Genomic DNA, 22966 nt, shown 5'->3' with positions numbered 1-22966 from the left:
GTCTGAGCTCATTACTTCTCACCAACATAGCTGGGAAATGAAGTGCAGATTGATTGCTCCCTTTCACTTCCTAGCAGTCTTTTACATATTTGAAGACTGATAACCTATCTTCCTTAGTCTTCTTTAAGAGACTCAGTTTGTTCAGCCTTTTTTCATTCTCTGATGAAAAAAACCCCTCTTCTCATCTGTCCTCCTTTAAAATCTTTCCAGTTTCCACATCTTTTCCTGAGTGGAAATTCAAAGGTGACCAAAGCACTCCAGTGCATGAAAGTAAATTCCTAGTACCAGACAGCACCTGGGGTTGGCATCACATCTGTATCTCCCCGTAAATCCCAATTCTTCTCCCTCTTCACAGTGATGCTACAGGGTGAATCCCAGCTGTTCCCACAGGGCTCAAACACGGTCAGGACTGACAGTTCCGTAACCAGCGATGCCTGTCCCCGCTACAAAAGGGGATATATTCCCTCCAGCCAGTCAGCATTCATTTTGTGGTGTGGGTTTACTGGGGGGGAGCGGCTCGCCGGGAGCCTCTCTTCTAGCAACATATGGCATGGGAAGAACAGCTAGGTTACACAGGCAGAGGCACTTGGTTCAGCAGCCCTCCACTCACCAGGGCCTTGTGTCCCTGTCAACAGTCACGGTAAAATCTGTAACTCCTGTAGGATGATCTGTCACCTCACCAACCTATTTCTTAAGTAACCCAGCTATGTTACTGCCATTAATTAGCATTTCATCAGTAACTTAGGCAATCCTCACCTGTAACGAACACACACCTGTGTTCCCTCATGTTTAAGAGATTAAAGGGGTGATAACTATAGCACAAGATGTGAGAAATCTCCAATAAAGCCTTTTTTCTCTCATGTTTCGTCACGTAAGTCCTGAACTGCTGAGGCGGGCAGCTATTCTGGCGGGCTGTACGGCTCCTTATGGAAGCAGGCCTCGGCTTCGAAGCCCTAGCCATAGGCGCGCCCTCCCCCACTGCCGTCTGAGGAAGGAAAGCCGAGCGGGGTCGGGTCACCGCACGGGGGGGTTGGGGGGGGTGTAACGCCTCACCTCCCGCGGCGGCGGCGGGAACCCCCCCCTCACGCTGCCGCGCGCACCACCGCTCCCCCGGGGCGGGGCGGGGCGGGAGGCGCGCGGGCGGCGGTGTATGCCGGGACGGCCCATATGAAGGGAGCGCCGGGAGGCGTCTTCCGCCTGCCCGACCTCTCACCCGGTGGTGATCGGAGGCACAACACGGAAGTGCGATGGCGGCCGCGGCGGAGGAGGCAGCGGAAAGCGGTGGCGGCGGCTCCCCATCCTCCGCCCGGCGGCGGCTGCGCATCATCTCCGGCCACCTGCGGGGCTCGCCGCGGGCTCCGGAGCGGGAAGCGCTCTCCCTGAGCCCCTGCAAGGCGCAGGGGGGCTCCGCGGGGCCGGCCTCCGGCTCTATCCCGAAGAAGCGGTGGGTGCGGGCGGGGGTCCCCGCGGGGCAGCGGGCCCCGGGCCGCGCCGGGGTGGTCCGCGCCAGGCTGGACGGGCTCCCGGGGCGGCCGGCTGCCGGTGCGGGTGAGGGCTAGGGCAGCCGGCGTTGTGGAGAGCGGTCTCGCTCTCGGCCGGGGACGGGCGTGGGCTGACGGGGCCTGGGGGAGGCCCCGCGTGGGCTGTGCGGGGAGCTGCGGGGTCAGCTGGGCTGGGAGATGTCGGGAAGGCAGCGGCGGGGAGGAGGATGGGGCTAAGCCCAAACGCGGGGAAAGCGCTGAAGCGATTCACCGCTGCGGGGACTGGATGAAACTGAAAGAAGGTGGTCTTCAGCCTCTCGCTTGTTTTTGTAGTGGGTGGGGTTGTATTAAAATGGAAGGTCGTTCATAGTCACCTTAATAACTGGAGAAGAGGTTTAATGTTTGTAATATACTTTGTGGCTGTTATAACGAAGAATGCAGCACGTGTGAAAAGCAAAGTTTGTGTATGGGCTTTCAGTCCTCCTCTCTTCACAGGTATGTGAAACCTTCACCTTATGTGAATGCTGCCAAAAACGTACTCATACATTAGGCTCTAACTCAAGTTTCTTAGAAATGAATAGATTTAAGTATATTAACTACCTTTTCTGTTTCTTACCATATTTAGTAGTAAGGAATCTCAGGTCACATCAGACCAAGGGAAGACAAATAGTGAAATTGTCTAGTTCAAAATTGTTTCACTGGGTCTTGGATTTATTTTTCTAGCAGATTCTTTCACATGCTACAATTATAATACCATGATACAGTTTCATGTAATTTATCATCATGAGGCCCATCTTTCTGTCGGGGCAGACCTGTATTTGTTTTGTGATTTCCCCCTTATCAGATGTGGATTTTTTTATATGTGTGTTGGCTTGGTAGTCTGTAAGAGCATTTTAAGGTTTAGGTTATAGCCAACCTATTGCTCTCCATTGAGCTGTGTACAGGGACCAGTATGGTAGTGTATGGAGGCAGTAAAGAGGCAGATAGGGCAAGTAGTGGATAAGAGAGTTGTTGCTTCCTTTGAGGAAAATCCATTCATCCCATGGTTTGCGCTCAACTTTTTTTCAAGAAGAGAGTAGGGGACAGTCTGAATTATTCTAACATGCCATCTGTGGCCCAGGGCCACAAGCTGAGCTTGCCTGGTTTGGGAGGACTGGGATGTCATGGGCATGTAGTCAAATGTTAACAACCTTGAAAGCCTTTAGCTCTCACTGAGAGGGATTTGATGCTCTTGCAGGAGGTGTGTCAAACAGTGCTGCTCACTGGAAGAAATGGGTCATTCCAGAATTGTCGCCTTCTGTATTGAGTTTTTCTTTGGTTTTAGTTTAGGAAGAAATCACTGTTTCAGAAAAAATACCAGTTTAGCTAGTTTTCAGGGATATAGTTTAAATGGATTATTGCATAATTTCTACAGCCAGTTATTGCATCCTTGAAGACCGGGAGAAACAGGCTTTTGTGAAGAGGTGTGTGACCTGAAGGATAGCTTCTTTCTCCATGGAAACACGGGCATAGTGAACTTAACACCTGTACTTCTACAAGTTACCGACGTTGCTCTCCCATTTAGGATTTGCTATAGGATCATAATGGATTGCTATTTTTACTCTAAATAACTTGTTCTGGATTAAGAATAAAAATTATGTTGTTTCAAGGAGCTTATGATCAAAATGGTGCAACTGCTGGATACTTTGCTGTGGGAGTGTAAGGGAGCTGCTGGAAAGCTTGGTCTGCACCATAGGTACAACTGTCTTGATATACTTGGAGCCCAGCCTTTTTGTATGTGTAGGAACAAAAAAATCTTAAAGGGAGCTGTATTTCTGTCTTAAGGTTCCCTCTGAACACTTGAAGTGGTTGAAACATGTTTGAGATGTTGCAGGTGACAATTTTGATACTTAAATATATCTTGGATATGAGGATCTAGGTAGAGTTTGTGTTTGGGGATAATTCCCAGGTTTTGAAGTGAGTGATGGGGGAATAAAGACAATTTTGTTGCCTATACTGATTTGGAGGTGACAAGTGATGAACATCTGGAGTCCTGTTCTAGTGACTTCCAGCTAATCTGGAGCTGGTTGATCTATTTGTGAGGCCTAAAAGGTTGACTGAAAAATCTGGTAAAAATAACTGACCTATAGATGGGTACTGTGATATTGCATGGCTTTTATCAACAACATTAGGACAATCCAAACCCAGATGCTTTTTTTCTTGCAGTCTTCTGTATGATGATTCAGCTTTTCTGCCACTTTTGAACTACTGCTTTAAGTTTTCCTAGCAAAGCTGCAGCCAAAAGTACCTTAAGCAAAATTTTTGTTCGTTATGCTTATTGCATCTTTCCTGTAGTGTTTGAAATGGTGTCAGAGCTACAGACACTATTGTACTGGATTTAGGTGCACTCTCCTCATCTTGCATTTCTTCTGCAAAGTAGAAGGCTTCCTATGACACCACCACCCCCGCCCCGTTGTAGTACTTTAGGTGTATGTCTTTGATCACAGGAAACTTTTTCTGGCTGCTTATCCAATAGTCAGTAGACAGTGATGTGCAGAAACATGGCTTTCTTGTTGATAGTTCAAAGACCAAACTGTTAAGGATCTTATCCAGACATTGTTCACCACTAGTAGAGGGGAGGAAGGAGAGTATGTGGAATTGACTGAGAGTCTGTGGGTGCTCATCTAACTGTTCCTTTTTCCAAATAAAAATGCTTGTGAAGGCTAAACAATATGTTTGCAAATTGATGTGTTTAAAGATTGTAATACGCTTTCTACTTCTTAAAATGATGATTATTGAGATGGGAAGGGTCCTCTAAAAAGACAAGCAACCCTATATTCATCTGAGTATCCTCTTGAGGGAAATCTTAAGTACTAGAAGAGTGGAGAGATGTTATTTCTTGGTGGCATTCCTGGCTCGAGTTTCATATTTTAATTCAGTGTTGCAGTGGAAGATGGGGATCATAGTTAGTGTTAGACAATGTGTGTTGAAGCGTTAACAGGATGATAAGCATGCTGAAAAACTTACTAAAAAAATTGAGTTGGAAAAGAACTCTTCCTTGAAATTATTTTTCTGAGCTTTTATGTTATGCTGTTGACTTTTGTTGACTTGTTACTAATAAGCTTGCTTTGCTGGTGAGACATGAATTAAAAATTTACATACAGTTATTTTGAAGATGAAGAAGATGAAGTGTTCAACCTGTACTGCTTTGAAAACAGTAAGGTGCTACAACACCCTAGAACACAGTTGTACCAGAGTAACTGTTATGTATGCTAGAAAATGAGTGCCTCAGATGTGGAGCATGCACTGATGTTAATCTTGCCATAAAAGCTTGTATTATAAGTTATTCAAATAAAACTTTAAACAATTTGGCCCTTGTTAAAAGGGAGTATTAATTGATTATAACTAAATGTTGACTCAGTAGCTCATAGGCTTAAAATTTTTCTGTCCTGGAGCAAGAGAAAGCAGGGCAGGATTTCCTGATTTTCCTATCTCTTTGTGGAGAAGCTTCTTTCCTGTGGGATGAAGAGAGGCTTGTGGATCTCTTTTGATTATTATGGGCATACCGTTATCCAGGGTAAACTAAGGGATGAGTGTATAGCCAGCCACTTGCTCTGTATCAAGTTCACACCCAGGCTGCTCAGGGTAATGTGTTAATATTGCCATACCTTCATACAGACTCTTGCAATTCTTGCTGTAGTTGTTGGTAATGATTATGACTTCAAGCAGCAATGTGAATTAACTCCTAAAGAGTTGATGCTACTTGAATTTAACAAGTAACATCAAAGAGGCTTCATATCGTACCACCAATATTCAGAGCAATCTTTATTTTATTACAAACACTTGACTCTTTAGACAGCAGTGTTTAAGCAACACTTGACAATAAACTGAATCCTGGCATAGTTGATTTCTGAGCTTAAGGTGGTGGAAACTTAGGTCAAGGAGGAAAGGGCTGGTGCCACTAGAGAGTCTTAACAAATCAGAAGAGTAGGAGCCTGTTGCCTTGAGGAAGGTGTGGCAGTTCACAGGAGGGTCTGTGTTTGCATCAGAGCAGTTAATAGCTAGTGAAAGTTAATGCTTGAAGTAGAGGAATGGTTAAAGAAAGAAGATTCTAGTATGGAAACATTAGCATAAAAAAAGAAAGTGTCATAATCTGAAGGCAAATGTGACTTCATATTCAGATTGCTTCAACAGGAATTCCTGTCTGTCTTCTGGCTCCAAGTTGTTGAATGTCAGGCAGATGAAATGTAAGAAATCTGTAAGAATTTAAGTAATATAATAAGTATTATCAGATCATTTGATACCAAGTAAACCAAACTGGATATATTCATTGGTTAAATTTTAGTAGAAAAAATGAAGATACAAGATAGAAGTGTAAAGTATGTTTAATATGTAAAGTACAATATTGATTGTTATATGAAAGCAAATAGCAGTTTACAGCAAAAACTGAAAGCATTTTGTAGATAGACTTCTTGATATCTACTGAGATCTGAACTGTGATGTACAGGAAAATGAATGTATGTATATATAGCTGTTTATTCAAACTTGATTTGTTTTTTTTAAAACTGAATAGAATGATCTGTTAATGCAATAGACTAATTACTTGAACTTCCTAGAAGCTACTTTGAGCTGGGGTGAAGTAAGGACATCTGTAGTGTAGCAGGTTGCAGCCAACTAGACTTTCCTGAAATGTTACTATACCTCTTAGTAGGGAACAAGTCATGTGAAGTATTAAAAAATCAATTGTAGGCTGAATGTGATGGACGAGCATAATGCCTCTGTAGTGTTGTTATATCCAAAATTGGGCTGTTGTGTGCAAGTCTTCAGGGTTGATGGTATAGGCCAAAAAGTTCTCTTCAGCACTTATGCTCTGTAGCAAATATGTCAGATGCTAAAAATTCTCTATGCAGTAGGTAAAACAGTGTTGTTCAGGAACTGAGCTTATTTTGCTAGAGCAAATAAATGGCAGACAATTGAGTGCTTCATTAACTCATTTTTTTAAGGTAGTGAAGCAGCTTTCCTAGTTTTGCAAGCTTTCAAAAAACACTTCTCAAAAGACTGATCTCTAGTGTTTGAAAAATCTTTAAGTGCTTGTTCATTTACTGCCTGGAAGTAGCCATGTGCATGCAGTTTTTGTAGTAGAGCAGTCTCTTTGAAGATAAAAATGAAACCAGTGTCAACTATAGTAGTAGGTGGAATAGAGGTAACTTCTAGTAAAGTATTCTGTTGCATAAGAATAATCATTTGGCTAAGTGTATACCGAGAAGCTTAGTTATAATGTCTTGGCTTTCCTGGATCTTTCTGTGAAAGAACAGTAGAGAAACACTGATTTCCTTATTCCTTGGGGCTTTTTTTATTACAATGTGGTGAAATGAAGAGTAATGAAATAGTTGAGGATAGGAACATGTGTAAGAAGAGTTAACATTGGTTTTATCAGAACAGTTTTGTTTTTTTAAAAAAAAAAAAGCACACTGCATTTGAGTACCTAAATCCTTGAAGTCTTATGCCTAAAATCTTGTGTCTGCATTTGTTGCTTACTGTAGATTTAAACTGTAATTATGAACCCAAGTTTGTGTTGCCATATCTGATATTCAGTCAACAGAATAGCAACTGAATCAGGTGTATGCGCAGCTGCAGGGGTTTAGCTGAAACCTGAATGTATCTAAAGTTAGAGAACAGATGTTATTTGACTTCAGGCTTGAGAGTGATTACATTTGGTTTGCTGCAGGGAAGATCGTCTGAGAGGGAAGAAATGTAAGAATGAAACACAGCAGATAGTCCCTGCCTGCAGCATGGCTTTCTTCTCCAGATAAATGATGCTTTCACAAAGCAGTTCTTGAAGGGATTCCTTGGGCTGCATTCCTAATTTCCAGGCACCTCATACTGATTACCTACTGGCTTTAAAAACACTCTGGAGTGTCTTGCTTACTTGGTTGAGAAGTGTGACTGTATAACCCAAATGGAGAGATTGCTCCAGAGGAGAGGGAGAGTGACCTTCTGGTGTCACCTGTGGAAAAGGTTCTGAATTTCCAGCTGGTGGTCTGAGTTGGTATCCAAAAGTCCAGCTGAGGTAGGCTTTGAGGAGTTACTGTTTGGGTAATGTTGTCTTGTTGCAGCCTCTTAGCACCATAGTACTGCCTCAGTCTTACTGCACCCATGCACTGAGTTTTGCAAGAACTATACAACCTGCAAGACTTTTTTGCATTGTTACATTAGGCAAATATTGGTGCTTTAGCCCATGTGGTAGCCCTAAAACTACCACTTTAAACTCATTTCCAAGAATGTGCTGGTTTTTGGATCATGAACAGGAGTGTCTGTGAGTGTTTTATGTATATGTCATTTTAATGCTGAGCATCAGCTGGTGATTGGATTGAAAATGCTGGTGGTTATTGTAAGGAAATTGATGTGAGCATCTTGGCTTTGTTCCACCTGAGTCACATTGATTCAGCTGGGCTGAACTGCACTTTCATCTTCTCTGAAGAAAATACATGAAACTGTCACTTGTCCTTTGAGTAAATTAGCCTGTTTGTCTCAGTTTTGTTTATAAAGTACCGGATCTTCAGATTATTTTGGAGAAGGGAGGAGTTTTGTTGATATTTATGTGCTTAGATGGTATGTCTGTGTAATGAGGCAATTCCATTCTTTGTTAAATCACATGATGCTAAAGTTTGGAGTTCATTCATTACTTTATCTTGGTTCTGATATTTCATTGAACATAATCTCATAACTTTATCATAGGTGAAAAAACTTTGTGTTTTTACTTCTGGTGTTATAATATCAATGTGTTTTAGACCTTGGAAAATAAAATGCTCTGTAACTGTTGGTGATGCTTTTATTTTGCAGTATAAAACTGTCCTGGTTTGAGCTGGGATAGAGTTAACTGTCTTCCTAGTAGCTGGTATAGTGCTATGTTTTTGAGTTAGGTATGAGAAGAATGTTGATAACACACTGATGTTTTCAGTTGTTGCTAAGTAGTGTTTAGACTAAGTCAGGGATTTTTCAGCTTCTGATGCCCAGCCAGGAAGAAGGCTGGAGGGGCACAAGAAGTTGGGAGGGGACACAGCCAGGGCAGCTGACCCAAAGTGGCCAAAGGGGTGTTCCATACCATGTGACATCACATCTAGTATATAAACTGGGGGGAGTAGGGGTGGAGGGGGTTGCTGCTCAGGGACTAACTGGGCGTTGATCTGTGGGTGGTAAGCAAATGCACTGTGCATCATTTGTATATTCCAATCCTTTTATTATTAGTGTTATCGTTATCATTATTAGTTTCTTCTTTTCTGTTCTATTAAACTGTTCTTATCTCAACCCACAAGTTTTACTTTTCCCGATTTTCTCCCCCATCCAACTGGGTGGCAGGGGGAAGTGAGTGAGTGGCTGCATGGTGCTTAGTTGCTGGCTGGGGTTAAACCATGACAAAAACTCTTCTCAGCTGGCAGTTGTAAGTATTGTGTATGCAGATGTTTGGTACGTACTTGTGATGTGAATTTGAAGCTACTGAAAAATGGTATCCATGGTTTAATTACCATGTGGGTTGAACTTTGGATGCTGAGCTTGGAAACTTGTGGTAGATCCTGTGCTTGTTCTTCAGTTTCCTAGGGAGACGCAAGAACTTTTTCGCCAGTCACTGTGCCTCTCACTAAAACACAAGATTTGGAGAGTGCTGGGAGGTACAGTTTTGCTGAAATAGTGTAGGTCTGGAGGCCTCTGCCCAGCTGAGTGACTGGATGCCTCAGGAGCACTAGTTCAGCTGGTGGGTCGGGAGCCACCCTCCTGTGCCCTGGGACTGGGCATGCTGCCACCTCATGAGCTTCTGCCCAGTTTGTAGGCACCTTAATGGTCATTTGGGGGCTTAATATAGTGCCTTGTGCTGTGACCTCAACAGCATCCTGCCCAGTGTCTCCTTGATTATTCCATAGCCAGTTTTCCAGAAAAATGCAGACAACACTTGACTCTTCTTATTTTGCTGGAAAAATCCTTATTGCATTGAGTCAAACTAATATTTCGGTGTTGGGCATTGTAATGAAAGTGAAATATTTAAATTCACTTAACCTAGTCACACTGTTTTCATCTCCTGTTTTCACTGTTTCCATGGTAACTTGTTTTCTTTCAGGTTTTTTCCCTTCAGGCAATATAATTTTGTGCGTGTATATAAAAATATATATTAAAAATTAAGCAAGCGTTGCTTTATAGTACTTCATATGTTTCAGTAGTGAATTTCTGGCTTTTAAGTTAGAAGGCAAGAAAGAACTGGTCATTTCTTACTGTTTCTGGCTAAAATATTCCATATTTCTGTCAAAGATGATAGTAGAGTTAGTGAGCTTGCTATTTTGTTGAAGCCAATGTACAGAATAGGAAAGGTGTTGTCTGTAAATGAGACAGTTCAGGTACAGTACAGAGCTGAGTAACACTGAGTTTAAAGCAAGAATAATACCAAATGTTGATGAGTCTGTCTATGTATGTTTTTGGAAAGTGGGTCGGGAAGAAAAATAGAAGGGTGTGTAAATTATGTCATTACACATAGAACATGTGTAGCATGAACATATCAGTTGATTAAGCCAAACTGAGCATCTTTTCTTTTTTCAGGCTGGGGAATGAAACTTTTTAACATGTTTTGAGGTATTCAGGTATTATTCAGAGTATTTAGATATTATACAGAGTATTCAGGTTATTTTTGTTGTTGTTTTACCAGTTAGCAATCAAATTCTTGAATTTTTGAAGAATGAGGCTAGAAACTATTACTACAAGGGAACTGTTTCGGATGGTACAAAACACTGAAGTGTTAAAGGTTACATAATTTTTAAAAGTCTAGGTAGGTGTAATGGTGGTACATATTAGTTACAGATTGATGTGTACTTTGAGTCCCTTGGTCTCAGAGCCAGGATTGGATAAGTTGAGTACTCATACATGGAGGGAGCTTTTAAAGTGTGCTTAGGTCTGCAGATGCTCAGCAATTCTTTCTGCCCTTTATATTCTTCTGGAATGAATTTAACACTGAGATTTTGGGAATGAAAACCTACATTTCCTGAGAAGGCTGCATCGATTGCTCAGTCACAGCTTGGATCATTCTTGAGAGGCAAGGTAAACATGATGCTTATCTGGCAGGGAGCTCTAATTGCTACACCGGGGCATTACAGAGGGCAGTGGGAATGTTGCACAGGAGCTGGGCTGTGAAAAGCTTTTTCTAAGGAATGGTGACTGTATAAATAATGCTGCAAAAGGGCAGTATGAAAATGAAGAAGAGGGAGGAATGCTGTTACAACACTTACGATTAGAAAAATACTTTCTTCCTTGTTTGCCTTCTGTTTCTTATTATGCTGTCAAATTATGGTTTTAATTTCCAAATGTAAGCTGGAAAGACAAGGAAATGCAGAGCAGGTGTGTGTTACAGTGTATTTCCCTTACTTGAGGGATCTGGGGTAGTGAGGCAGACCTGGGGAAGAAAAGCATACTGGCCTGGCCTCTGTCTTGCAGACTTGCTTGTGCCTCTTCTGAATAATGTGTCAACTAATATGTAACACTGAAAAAGTTCTGCTACAGTCTTTGAATTGTATCAGTATGACACTGACATTGCCTCAGTAGTCAAGGAGGCTTGCAGATCTCATCTGATGTCTCCCTCTTTCCTTGGTGCTGAAGGCAATTCCTTTGAGTCTTGAGGTTCACCAGCTCTTGTTTATGAAGAGCATACCTTTCAAATGGTATGTGAGAAGATCTTCCTTGGTGGTCTTGGTCTTCCTGCAGGTCATGTCAGTTACAAATCAGAGCTGACTAATCATTTCTTCTTTTAAAATCTGGTCGGTCTTTTTAGGCTTCTCTTTTAGGGAGCTGCATGCAGTGTTTCCTTTAACTTGTTCTTAGTGTGTAGGCATGAAGTGCTAGGAATGACAGTAAGTAAATCAAACAGCAGTTCTTAAACTGGTAGTACTCTGGTATGGTGGAACAAAAGAAAGGTTAAATGTAAGGTGACTGGTTTCAAAAACAGCCCTTCCTGTCTCCAGACAGAAACCTCAGACTTGCTCAGTATAGCTTTGAATATAAAAATTAAATGCTTAACTTTTGTGGCATTTACCTGTCAAGATATAATACTGCCTATTATGCGAGGCAGGGGGGAAATCTGACTTTGTGTGATGAGGTAGCTGAGATGTTTCAGAACCAGCTGTTCTACAAACATGCAAACTGTTATATTAGATTTTAATTTAATTATTCTTATCACACCAATAACAAGAGCTATGTTCTCTGGCAGAGTAAACTTTATTCAGGAGTAATTCAACCTGAAAATAAACTCTTAAGTAAAAACTCTTAACCTCTGTTCTGTATTTTTAAAGCCTGATGAAAGCATCAGGTAGTTTAATACCAACCTAGGAAAGTAGGCCTTTAGAAAAGGCAAACAACTGGGAATGCAGTCAGCTTAGCAAAAACACCTTGTATCTGGGTCTTTGTTCAGTGCCTTAATAGTACCTTCTCTGGATTTTGTGGGACATATAGATATGTGCTGACATCAGGACTAATGATAGTTTCAAAGCTGTGCTTTATCAGCTTATCTCATGTCACCAGTTCCTTTAGGGCCTGTTCTTTTGTGTCTTGGTTGGTCTGATTGTCTCCAGCTTTGCAGCTAGTTTCTCTAGCCTGTTTCATGCATCATACTTGGCACACTTATTGTGGCACTGCCTTGCAAGAGGACTGACCTCCTAAGTTAGGGGTGAAGCTGCTCGAGCCTTCCTCAAATTTTGCTTATTAATATCAAGTCTGTTCTGACTTTACAGGGTTTGACAGAGATCAGGTGTACAGAAATACTACATTTAGTCAGCAGAGGGAGAAATCTTGCTTTGAGGAGGACTGCAATGATGGGGATTTGAGGGGAACATTTAGTTTAAAAAAATAAATGCCACTTGAGTTGGCCAATTTTGTGTCAGCTTGTTCTCAGCTGGGAACAGCTCAACTGTGTATGACATAGTGTCTTTGTGGAATTTCTTATAAATATACACAATATTTATAAATATACATATATAGAATATAGGAATACGTGTAAAAATAGGCAAGACTGCATAACATGCATTAAGAACACTTTTTCATAATCTGTCATGTCAGTACAATAGCACAAGGCATTCCTGTGCTATTGAACATGAGTGGATCCTTGCCCTTTTCTGAGTGAACACTACATGTGTAAAGATCAATTCTATTGACAAAGGAAGCAGCCAGAGGGGCTTCTGTATCTGCACAGCTGTCTGCTCAAGTAGTTTTAATTTTGGCTGAAATTTTAGAATCAATTCCTCTATGTGGAAGAACAACATAGATGGGCTATTTCACAAAACTGTTATCAGTTACCGAGTACTGAAACTGCTCTATAGTGCTAGCACTCTAAAGTGCTAGATTTGTCAAAGGCTTGTTGAAATGTCTGATTCAAACAATTGTAATGAAATACATATCTATGGCCTTTTTTGATTAATTAAAACCTTTTGTACAGGCAGTTTGAAGAAAACAAATTTTGATTAAGCCAAGTCTATTTAATTACAACACTGACAGCATGTCAGCAGCCTATGTTAATATTATCTTTCTAATGAAGGCCTTTGGTAATCAATCATCACCCAGTTATCTTGTACGTAATGCTGGAGTTACAAGTGACTTAGTACTTTCTCTGAATTGTAAGGTCTTTCTGAAATGGTCACCCTGATCACCTTACTCTTACATTATACAGTCTGAGAATAAGAGCTACATTCACTGTATATAGTGGAGTGAGGTAAATCACCTGTTTTCAGACTTCTTTAAGATGCCTTTTATTAACTAAAATTCAGGTTTTAGGTTAGTACTTAATTTCTAATGTAAATAAATGGCAAACTTTTAAAGCAAAGTTACATTAATGTGTAATTACTCTGTGTATCTCTAAGTTTTAAATATGCTTACATTGATGTACTTCGGATGATTTAATCATAATTAAGAGCTCCTCTGTTTTGGTATGGTTGTGCTTAAGGTATTTCAATATTGTGGTTGTATTTTGGCAGTTGTGGTTTTGGGTCTTTTATATTCCCTTATGGTGGCACATTCGGGTTGTATTTGGTATGTTATTCCTGCAGTTCTTGGGGTTTGGGTTTTTTTGACTTTCCAAAATATATTTTCAATCCAAATGTGTCCGAGTGCCTCATCAAGTGAATGTTATTAAGAATGCAGTGGGATTACAGTAATGTCAAACAACTAAAATTTAAAATTTTCTTGACAGAATAATAATGCTAAAACTTTTTATTCTGAAAATATTCAGCTATTACCTATTTGTGTTAGTATTTATGTATAGATTTAAAACCAAGCATCTTTCAAACATTACTCTTCTCCATTTGAGAATATCACCATACAGTGTGCATTGACTTAAACTGGTGGTTGTTTTTATAAAGCATCTTATCTTTCAAGTCTTAGGATGCAGTCTGGAGGAGTAATGGTTGTGGCTGCTGCAGAATTACTTTTAGCTCTATTAAGCTATGTACTTTTGGTATGTACTTGTTTTCTTGAATTGCTATCTGATAAGACTTTTTTCCAAAGCCATATAACTGCAAATCGTTTTGGGCTTACAATATGCTAACATTCTCACTTAAATTTTTTTATCCCTTTAAGGCAAGAACTTCTGAAGTGGAATGGATGGGGATATAATGACTCCAAATTCATCTTCAATAAGAAGGGTCAAGCAGAATTCACAGGAAAAAGGTAAGTTGAAAATTTATATAACTGAAGTACCTTATTTAGTAATTTTTTGAGAAGTTTTAAAACTGCACTGTTCAGTTAATCCAAAGGAGGCAAAAAGCTTCCTTTATCTCATAGGTTATTAGTTGTTCTGCAATTAAAAAGTTTACTGAATTCTATACACAGTAGTCTAATGTGTAGTAAAATACTGTGTGGCTTATTGGAAGGTTTATTAAAAGTATTAGACAAATTAATAGGATTCTTCTCTGTAACTTGATATGTTCTGTGTATGAAAATTACCTTGGAGAATGGAATCAGATTGAGAATCTGCACTGTGTTCTAAAGCTTTAGATAACATGCAGTTTTGAGAATCTCTTGAGCATCAACAAGTTGCTTTATTAAACTTCTAACTTGTGTTTTAGGTTTCTTAACCATTGTGCATGGAGCTGCTTTATCCTCTGAGCTTAAGAATAAAATCTGCTCTTCAGTTGTATGTTCTGTAGTGGCAACACTTCTGATTTATTACCTACTAGCCCTTTGTATAGCAAGCTTGTTTTTCTGAGAAATATTTTTTTTTTGAGGAAATGATATTAAGATTAAGTCTAGTTGGGGATCTTTTAATGTTCTTCCAGTGGGATTTAAGCCTGTCACTTGATATCGTACTGTTTTTTTCTGCTTCAGTGGAAAGCAGTCTTGCAGTCTCTTCCCTGGTTTAAAAAGTATACTTTTTGTAAGAGTAAAGAAGAATAATGGAGAAGAGAAATAAGTTTGAAATAAGTACTGTCTTTCAGAAAAATTCCTTCCTGGTCTTTGAGTTTGTGTAAACTAGCACTAGCTAATATGAGTCAAAGCTGCAAAAACCTAACTGGGATGTTGAGCACTTCAGTCCTTTAATTTCTTAATTTTCAGGCCCAGATTAAAATGCAAAGCCTTGTCTTAAGCACTTGAGTTTACTATATAATATTTATGGAGATCTTGGTGATCTCTCTCCTTTTGCCAGGATTCTGATTCTTGTTGCTTTGTCATTCATTCTTTCATCTGATATTTTTAGTTGTGGTGGGTTGACCCTGGCTGGATGCCAGGTGCCCACCAAAGCCATTCTATCCCTCCCCCCTCCTCAGCTGGACAGGGGAGAGAAAATATAACAAAGGGCTTGTGGGTTGAGATAAGGACAGGAGAGATCACTCACAAATTACCGTCATGGGCAAAACAGACTCAACTTGGGGAAAACTAACTCAATTTATTACCAATCAACCGGAGCAGGGTAATGAGAAATAAAACCAAATCTCAGAACACCTTCCCTCCATCCTTCCCTTCTTCCCAGGCAAAGCTTCACTCCTGGATTTTCCACCTACCCCCCCCAGTGGTGCAGGGGGATGGGGAGTGGGGTTTATGGTCAGTTCATCACATGTTCTCTGCTGCTTCATCCTCCTCAGGGGCAGGACACCTCACACTCTTCCCCTGCTCCAGTGTGAGGTCCCTCCCACAGGAGACAGTCCTCCATGAACTTCTCCAGCGTGGGTCCCCCACAGGGTCACAAGTCCTGCCAGAAAACCTGCTCCGTGGGCTCCTCTCTCCACAGATCCGCAGGTCCTGCCAGGAGCCTGCTCCAGCGCGGGGTTCCCACAGGGTCACAGCCTCCTTCGGGAACCCACCTGCTCCGGCGTGGGGTCCTCCACGGGCTGCAGGTGGATATCTGCTCCACCGTGGAACTCCATGGACTGCAGGGGGACAGCCTGCCTCACCATGGTCTTCACCAGGGGCTGCAGGGGAATCTCTGCTCTGGTGCCTGCAGCACCTCTTCCCCCTCATTCTTTGCTGACCTTGGTGTCTGCAGGGTTGTTTCTCTTACATGTTCTCACTCCTCTCTCCGGCTGCTGTTTCTGTCTGTCCCAGCAACTTTTTTCTTTCTTAAATATGTTATCACAGAGGCACTATCACTATCGCTGATTGGCTCGGCCTTGGCTGGTGGCGGGTCCATCTTAAAGCCGGCTGGTATTGGCTCTATCGGATATAGGGGAAGCTTCCAGCAGCTTCTCACAGAAGCCACCCCTGTAACAGCCACCCCCGGCCACACACACACTAAAACCTTGCCATACAAAGCCAATACATTAGTTTGTCTGGGGTAGGTTATGCTACCATAGAAAATCTATGCAGTGTGCTTTGGAGGAAAAAAGGTAAAGGGCTGGACTTGGATTTTTTTCAGGATGAGCATTGAGGCTGTTATTTGAGTACCAGTCACTGTTCTGGAATGGGGGGAGAATGGTCTCTTTTTTCCCCCATCTGCATTCTCTTGAACTGATAGATAGTATTAGAAATGCACTGTTGGGCCACACCAGTGTAGTTTCTATGGAATAGTTTGTCACAGTGGCAAAAGAGTGTTTTGAAGTGAAAATGGGAGAATAGGCATCTGCAAAGATGTAGATGCCTCATCCTTTTAGTATCCACTTACAGATCTGTTGTCCATAAATTTGTCTAATAGCTTTTAAGTTTGCTGATACTGTCTGCCTCTACAGCATCCCATGGCAGCAAGTTCCAGGTTGCTGTTGTGTAAAGTACTAGTGTTTTAAACCAAGTACCCCTTACTGTGTTGCAGGATTAGAATGATAGTACTTCAGCCTATCTACTGCTTTATTGATTATATAAGACTCAATCTTATCCTCTCTCCCACTTTCTCTCCATGCTGAGGAGTTCTGGGCACTTTAGCCTCTGCTTGTAAGGCCCCTTGTTCTTCACAGTTGCTGTACTCTGAACCCTCTCTAGCTTCACTACATCTTTTTGGAGATACAGGGACAAAACCTGTGTGCAGCACTCAAGGTGTAGATACACCAGGGTTCTACAGAGCAGCAAAAAGAGATGAACTGTCTTCTTTCTTACACCTGCCTGGTTGATACATAGCACTGTTGGCTGCTGTTGTATGTTGTCAGTGAAGATGACGTGATTTTTCCTATACTGACTACCAGTCTGATTCTGCAAAATATGCAAGTAATGCTTTTCTTTCTTTTGCTGTTACCTACATCTTATCTTCCATCTTCATTTGACTGCTTAGATTTTTTTTTAAGGTCCTGATTCCTATTAGTGTAGTATCTGTCTCCCCAAAAGAGCTTAACATTATTCACCTGGTTGGAGAGTCCACTGATGAAGACATGTAAAACTGGTCCCAGTACCAGTGTGTGGCAAGCTGCTCTCCTGAGTCTGTCTTGGACAGTGATCAATAAACCCTGCCCTTTGCTGCTTATCTTAACTGTATCTTATCCTTCAGCCTGTAGAAGAACCTTTCCTTCAGTATTGTAGCAATGTATTTTCTTAAATAGCTTTTGGGGTGAACACCTGTGGAAGTATAAAGGAGTGTGGAATTTTATGTTCATTTTATCCCCTTTATTCACTTTCTGGTTTTATACCCTGATAGAACTCCAAGGGTTAGTGAAACAGAATTTCCCTTTATGAAAGCCTTGTTGACTTTCTCAACAGACAATGCTTCTCCATGTGTCAGATGGTCTTTTTATTATAGACTCTACCATCTCACCAGGGATAGATGATACTTGCTAGTCTGAGCAACTAAACCTGTTTTTTTTGGGGTGGGGGGACAAGTTCTTTTGGGGGGCTTCTTGCACCATCAACATACCTACAAAGCTTGCTTCCTGAGCTATCATGTGTTGCATTCTGTGCAGCAAACTCACTAACTCCCTCTATGCTGTGACTTCTGTCTGTGTCTTGACTTAGAAGTTGTTGGTTTTCTGATAGCTTTAGTTTGTCCTTTGAATAAGTGATTAAGATTACACTTGTGAGCTAGCTGTTAAGTAATAGGTTGGCAATACCAAAAAGTATGTCCAGAGAAGAAAACACACCAAGCTGACTTGAGTCTCTCTGTACCTTTGTTGCAAATTTCTGATGCAAATGCATTAAATTCTCATTGCTTATTGCACTTTCCTTTTCATAGAATTCACTTTACCTTTCATATGGGTATGATGAAACAATAACACCTGTCACAGGAGGAATGACTGAATGCTGTCTTCCAAGCTGAAGAGTCTAGCTTGAGTTGAGAGATGGTTGTAGCCTTTTATCTCCAGGAATAGAGTAGGGTTTTTCTGCAATAGGACATCTGGGAGGTAGTTGAGATGAGGAAACAAAAGGAATTAATAATTTTGTGTAATAGGTGACTTAGTTGTAGAGTTGGTTACAACAGCTGTGAAGGACAGGGTCATAATTGGATTAACAGTGATTGAATAATCTAATGCAGTGAGCCGGGTGCAAACTATAGTAAGGATTCTCAGCTGCTGAAAGCTCTTAATGCCAAAGAAAGGTCCTTTTTCTCTTCTCTTCAGAGAATGCTTGTGCATACATAAACAGGCACAAGGTTTGTATATGTATACAATTAATAGCAGTAGTTTCTGCCTGTTTAAGTGTGTCCCCAGCCTTATTTGTTTTCACACGTGATACACATGGTCATAAACTCCTCTGTCCCTTTTCTGTAAGTCTTCATTTGTCACATGGCTAAGCTCTTGTCAAAGAGCTTGTGACAGAAATAATTTCACATTGCTTGATGGATTCTGAAGCATTCTGATGATGAGGGAGGAACCTTTAACAGTTTTTCTTGAAAACATGTAAGGTGTACTGAGCTGGGTTTGTGTGTCTGAGACTGCTGTTTACATTGCAGTATGTCCATACACACATGTCCTTTACCTGTAACTGGCGTGTAAACTGTGACACTGCTTTCTATGCTACTAAAAGGGAGAGACCTTTCTTAAAAGTAAAGATGGGGGGTGGGATGTCTGAAAAGCCTTATGCAACAATTCCCAAAGATCATGAAGAAAAGTAATACCTAAGATGTTGACAATTGATTTGATTTTGTGTGAAGTACAGAACAGTTAAATACGATGAAATCTGCAGTTGCATGAAAACTAAATGTGCAGAAGCTTTGCAGGCTTGTAGGTAAAGAATTTGATTTAAAACTTTTGTTTGTGCATACGTAGAATTGAAAGAAGTATATCTGACATACATTCATTTTAATTTAAAATGACCCTATGTAATATTGACTTTTCAGGTACAGATTAGGTGGTATGGTATTACCAACTTTTAAGGAATGGATAGAAAAAACCTTTGGAGCAAGTCTGGAGCACAAAACTACCTCTAGAGTAAGTAAATAGCTGAACCAGTTCCTTTGAACATTAGTCTTGGTGATAATCAAGGCCACACTGTTAAAGATGATTCAGCTGTTGTCCTGAAGGTCATGTTGCACATAATTGATTTAAATATAGTGTATTAATACCTCAGAGTTTTTGGAAGAAGTATTTGATGCAGAACTACTACATGAAACCTTCAGTGACTTAGCATGACTTGTGGTTCCAGGTTAACTGGTAGTACTTTTATTGGAATGAAAGTTTCCAACACAGGGAGTTTTCATCCTTGTTTGTAGGTCGCTTTTCAAGATTGTAGAAACTGTTAGCCTAGAGGGAATTGTTTATGCAACTTCAATGTTGCTCATGATAACAAAGATACAGTGAAGTTAAATTGTGCTGTATTTTCAGTGTCTTTTTAATGATATCAAAATTCTTATTTGACAGTAATTTTTTTTTTTACATGGGTGCTGAAAACTGGCTACCAGAATACTCAAGATTGAGCTCAAGATTTTTTCAGAAAAACAACACCTTTGGAATGTTCTGGGTTTTGTGAAGCATCCATATCCTGCTTTTCAAAAAAAGTAACTCATATTATGAGTCAGGAGACCTGACTCCCTTCTAAGAAGAATTTCTTTGAGGCTGCAGGTTCCTGGCTAGATAGCTACTTAAGCACTGTTGGAAGCAGGCTGTGTTTATACAGTGACTGTAGCAACCCTGCCTTGGTAACAGTTTTACCCATTTCTTAAGTGACTTCAAGATTGCATCTTCTCTGAAGCAGGTAACTGCATAGGGCCTGAAAACTTGAATGTTTCTTCAGTCTTCTGTTAATCAAGACATCCTTTCATCTACTATGACTTGCAGGAGCTCCATCTGCCAATACATTTTGAAAAAATTCATCTTGAGTGTTTTCCTTGCCCAGGGTTGGACTTCACTGGCAGCTGCTTTAACTTGCTGTTACCAGAGGTCCTGAGAGCTGTTGTTCCCTTTCTGCATGTAGAGGAAATATAGAACAAAGTAGAGTTGGAGGGTAAGGACAGATTATTGAATAGTATCTTGATTCCACAGAATGTCTTGCAAACCAGCTCTTCAGGATATCTGCCAGCAATGTTGAATGCTTTCCCGTTATGTTGTGCCCCTCTGGTTCTGATGTTCTCATTGTGATCTGAAACAGGCTGACTAGCTTGACATAGAATAGGACTCTTTGGAGTCTCCAGTATATATCTAGACTTCTCTTAGATATTCTCAACTGCTACTGCAGGTACCCAATTTTCATGTCTCTCTCACAGTTCCTAGTTTATATTTCAGGTTGTCATCCTATACTGGTTTTTCACTTTCTACTGTCATCAGAGCATGAAGAAACTTGGGTATAAAAACAGCAGTAGGAGAGGGATCTCTTGGTACATCTGTCTTTCTGTCTCATGTCTTCCTGCCTCTATTGTGTAAGACTGGAGGCTTCCCTGTTGCCTGCAATGTTTCTGTTATAATTAACAACAGTAAATGTACCTGCTTCTGTGATGCTCAAGACCTGGTGACTTTTTTTCCTTTTTCAGACTAGACTTACCACAGACAGCAGTTTAGACCTAGTTCACAGAAGCTTCCTGTCTAGCCTTTCAGTGCACAAATCTTAAAATATTCCAGTCCTATAAGAATAAATAAAGGTATATTTTTGTTTGGCATTGTGTGTAAGATTTTTATAGATGAATATTAACTTTTCAATCTTGAAGATGAAAACTAAAGGTTTAAAATACTTGTGGAAGAGATAAAAATCAAGATACTTAAAAAAATCTGCAAGGAATTGTTACAGCTTTATGTAGATTGTGTCCCTCTTATGGAGAACAAAGATCTTCAAGCACTTGGTGTTCAACTTGAAATGATATGAAATAGTTCTGTTTGTGGAAATCCATGAAGGAAACCAAAGTTTAAAATAGAAAATGTAAGCACAGGTAGCAAGGATTTTCTTTTAAGTGGTTTAAAGATCTTTATTTGCTACCTATTTGTTTCTCATGTTTCCCAAGTTTCTGTCAGAGCTCTGATCTTTGGGTAAGCAAACAGCACTGTGTAAATGTGCATTAATAGCCGAACAATAAGAGCTAAGAGCAGCAGTCAAAGACCTGACTTCCTCTGTGCTTATTGTGACTGGCCCCTAAAATCATGATCTCTTGGTAGTGGTGTGCCTCTCAGTTGAACAACACTTAATCTCAACTTCTCGTGACAAGTGAGTATGTTGGAGGGAAAAGCCTTTTTCTCAGATGTCTGATATCTTATTTCAAGAAGCACAATATTATCCTTGAAGCAGAATATTATCCTTAAAGCAAGTCAGAACAGCTCTTCCAGAACTCAAATCATTGTTAAAACTATATTTTCATTAGGTCATGTGCCCCGTATGAAAACTCTAAAACGAACATTTGGCTATCCTTCTGAACATCTAAATGTTGTTAGCTATCAGTCGTGAATGTCTCTCATGCAGATATTGCTTTCTGAATTATCCCTGTAAGTACTCATAATTTCTACATAATCTTACGTAGTTTCTTGTATGGTGGACACTGGTAGGCAAGTTCCATCACCGTGGATCTTCTAACTACCTGAAAACTTTACTGTTGAAATTTAAGTCTTCCCTTCTTCAGCTCTCATGACTTTGAGAGTCAACCCATTCAGAATAGGCTGCTGCTGTGGTGGCAGATGGGAGACTATTAATCTTTATTTTCCTTGCTGTTAGCTTGGTAATTGGTGCTATCCTCTAAGCTTTAAGCTTTTATCTTAAGACACATATTGGCAAGAAGCATCAGCTGTTCTGGAGGTTATGTAGAGCAAAGATAGGCAAAACTCCGTTCCAGGAAAGAAAACTTAGATGGGTGAGTATACTTTATTGTAGAAGGCTGAAACTTCAGAAGGTGAAAGAAAAGTTAATTCAGTTTTGCTGTTTTCTCTTGGTACTTGTCAAGAAGCATAGGCTAAGCCCATCAAAGAAATGTCTCTGACTACGTGGAACACTTAGTACAAAATACTTTTTGGTGGTAGGGCTGTACACAAGCTCACTCTGTCATCATTAGGCAGCTCACAGTCTTTCCTGATAGCTTTATAAAAAAAAAAAAAATTGCAAGCATGTTCTTCTGTTTGAGTTGAAGGTGATGTCAGTTAATTTGCCAGCAAGCTTTTCATGACACAAGTTTGAAAGCACTGCACTATGTTTTAACTATTATTTTGTGCAACTCCTAATTTTTAAGAATATTTAAAGTAAGATGTGGTAGTAAAAAATTTTCAGTTCTCCTGTTCTTAAACTTGAGGGACTTTAACTAGAAAAAAGATTCTTGAACAACATTTTCTTTCAAAGTAGGAGTTGAAGTTGAGAAGTTAGTTTTTAGTCATAAGACAAGCTTTATATCTAATTAAAGAACTCCTTAATTAGAGGCCATTTGTAATGGAAGACATTCCTTTAGAGAGATTACCTATAGAAAAGTATAAATGAATTTATTGGCTCCATTTTTAAGGAGGGGAAAAAGCATGGTTTTTTGAAACCTTCAAAGCACTTAAAGGCATTAGACTTAATGTCTATAAAGATCTTTATTTTTGGGGGGATTGGATCCTGTAAAGAATCCTCATTCTCTAAGTAGGTTTAAAAAGTTGACACGAGCTGTGTTTTTATGTGTCTGATATCTAAAGTGGACTTTAGAAAAGAGAATTAAATGGCTAGGTCTGTACTTTGAGAAACCATAAGAATAC

General features: G+C 40.3%; 1 protein-coding gene across 18 annotated transcripts in view; it reads left to right on the top strand.

Annotated features, from left to right (window-relative positions):
- The window catches only part of AGPS (alkylglycerone phosphate synthase), a 99378-nt gene that overhangs the window by 28304 nt on the left and 48108 nt on the right, over positions 1-22966 (top strand). For 16 of the 18 annotated variants that reach the window (XM_052793647.1, XM_052793648.1, XM_052793639.1 and 13 more), the window contains 2 exons: positions 14061-14150; positions 19171-19261. In XM_052793647.1, coding sequence (XP_052649607.1) covers positions 14061-14150; positions 19171-19261 — 181 coding nt within the window. Of the gene's footprint in view, positions 1-1210; positions 1445-14060; positions 14151-19170; positions 19262-22966 lie in introns of those variants that run through there. The other 2 variants (XR_008236138.1, XM_052793630.1) reach the window with 1 other exon arrangement.

This window comes from Harpia harpyja, chromosome 7 (genome assembly GCF_026419915.1).
Source record: "Harpia harpyja isolate bHarHar1 chromosome 7, bHarHar1 primary haplotype, whole genome shotgun sequence".
Lineage (NCBI taxonomy): Eukaryota > Metazoa > Chordata > Aves > Accipitriformes > Accipitridae > Harpia > Harpia harpyja.
Note: the sequence above shows the minus strand (reverse complement) of the source record. Positions and strands in the feature narration are given on the sequence as shown.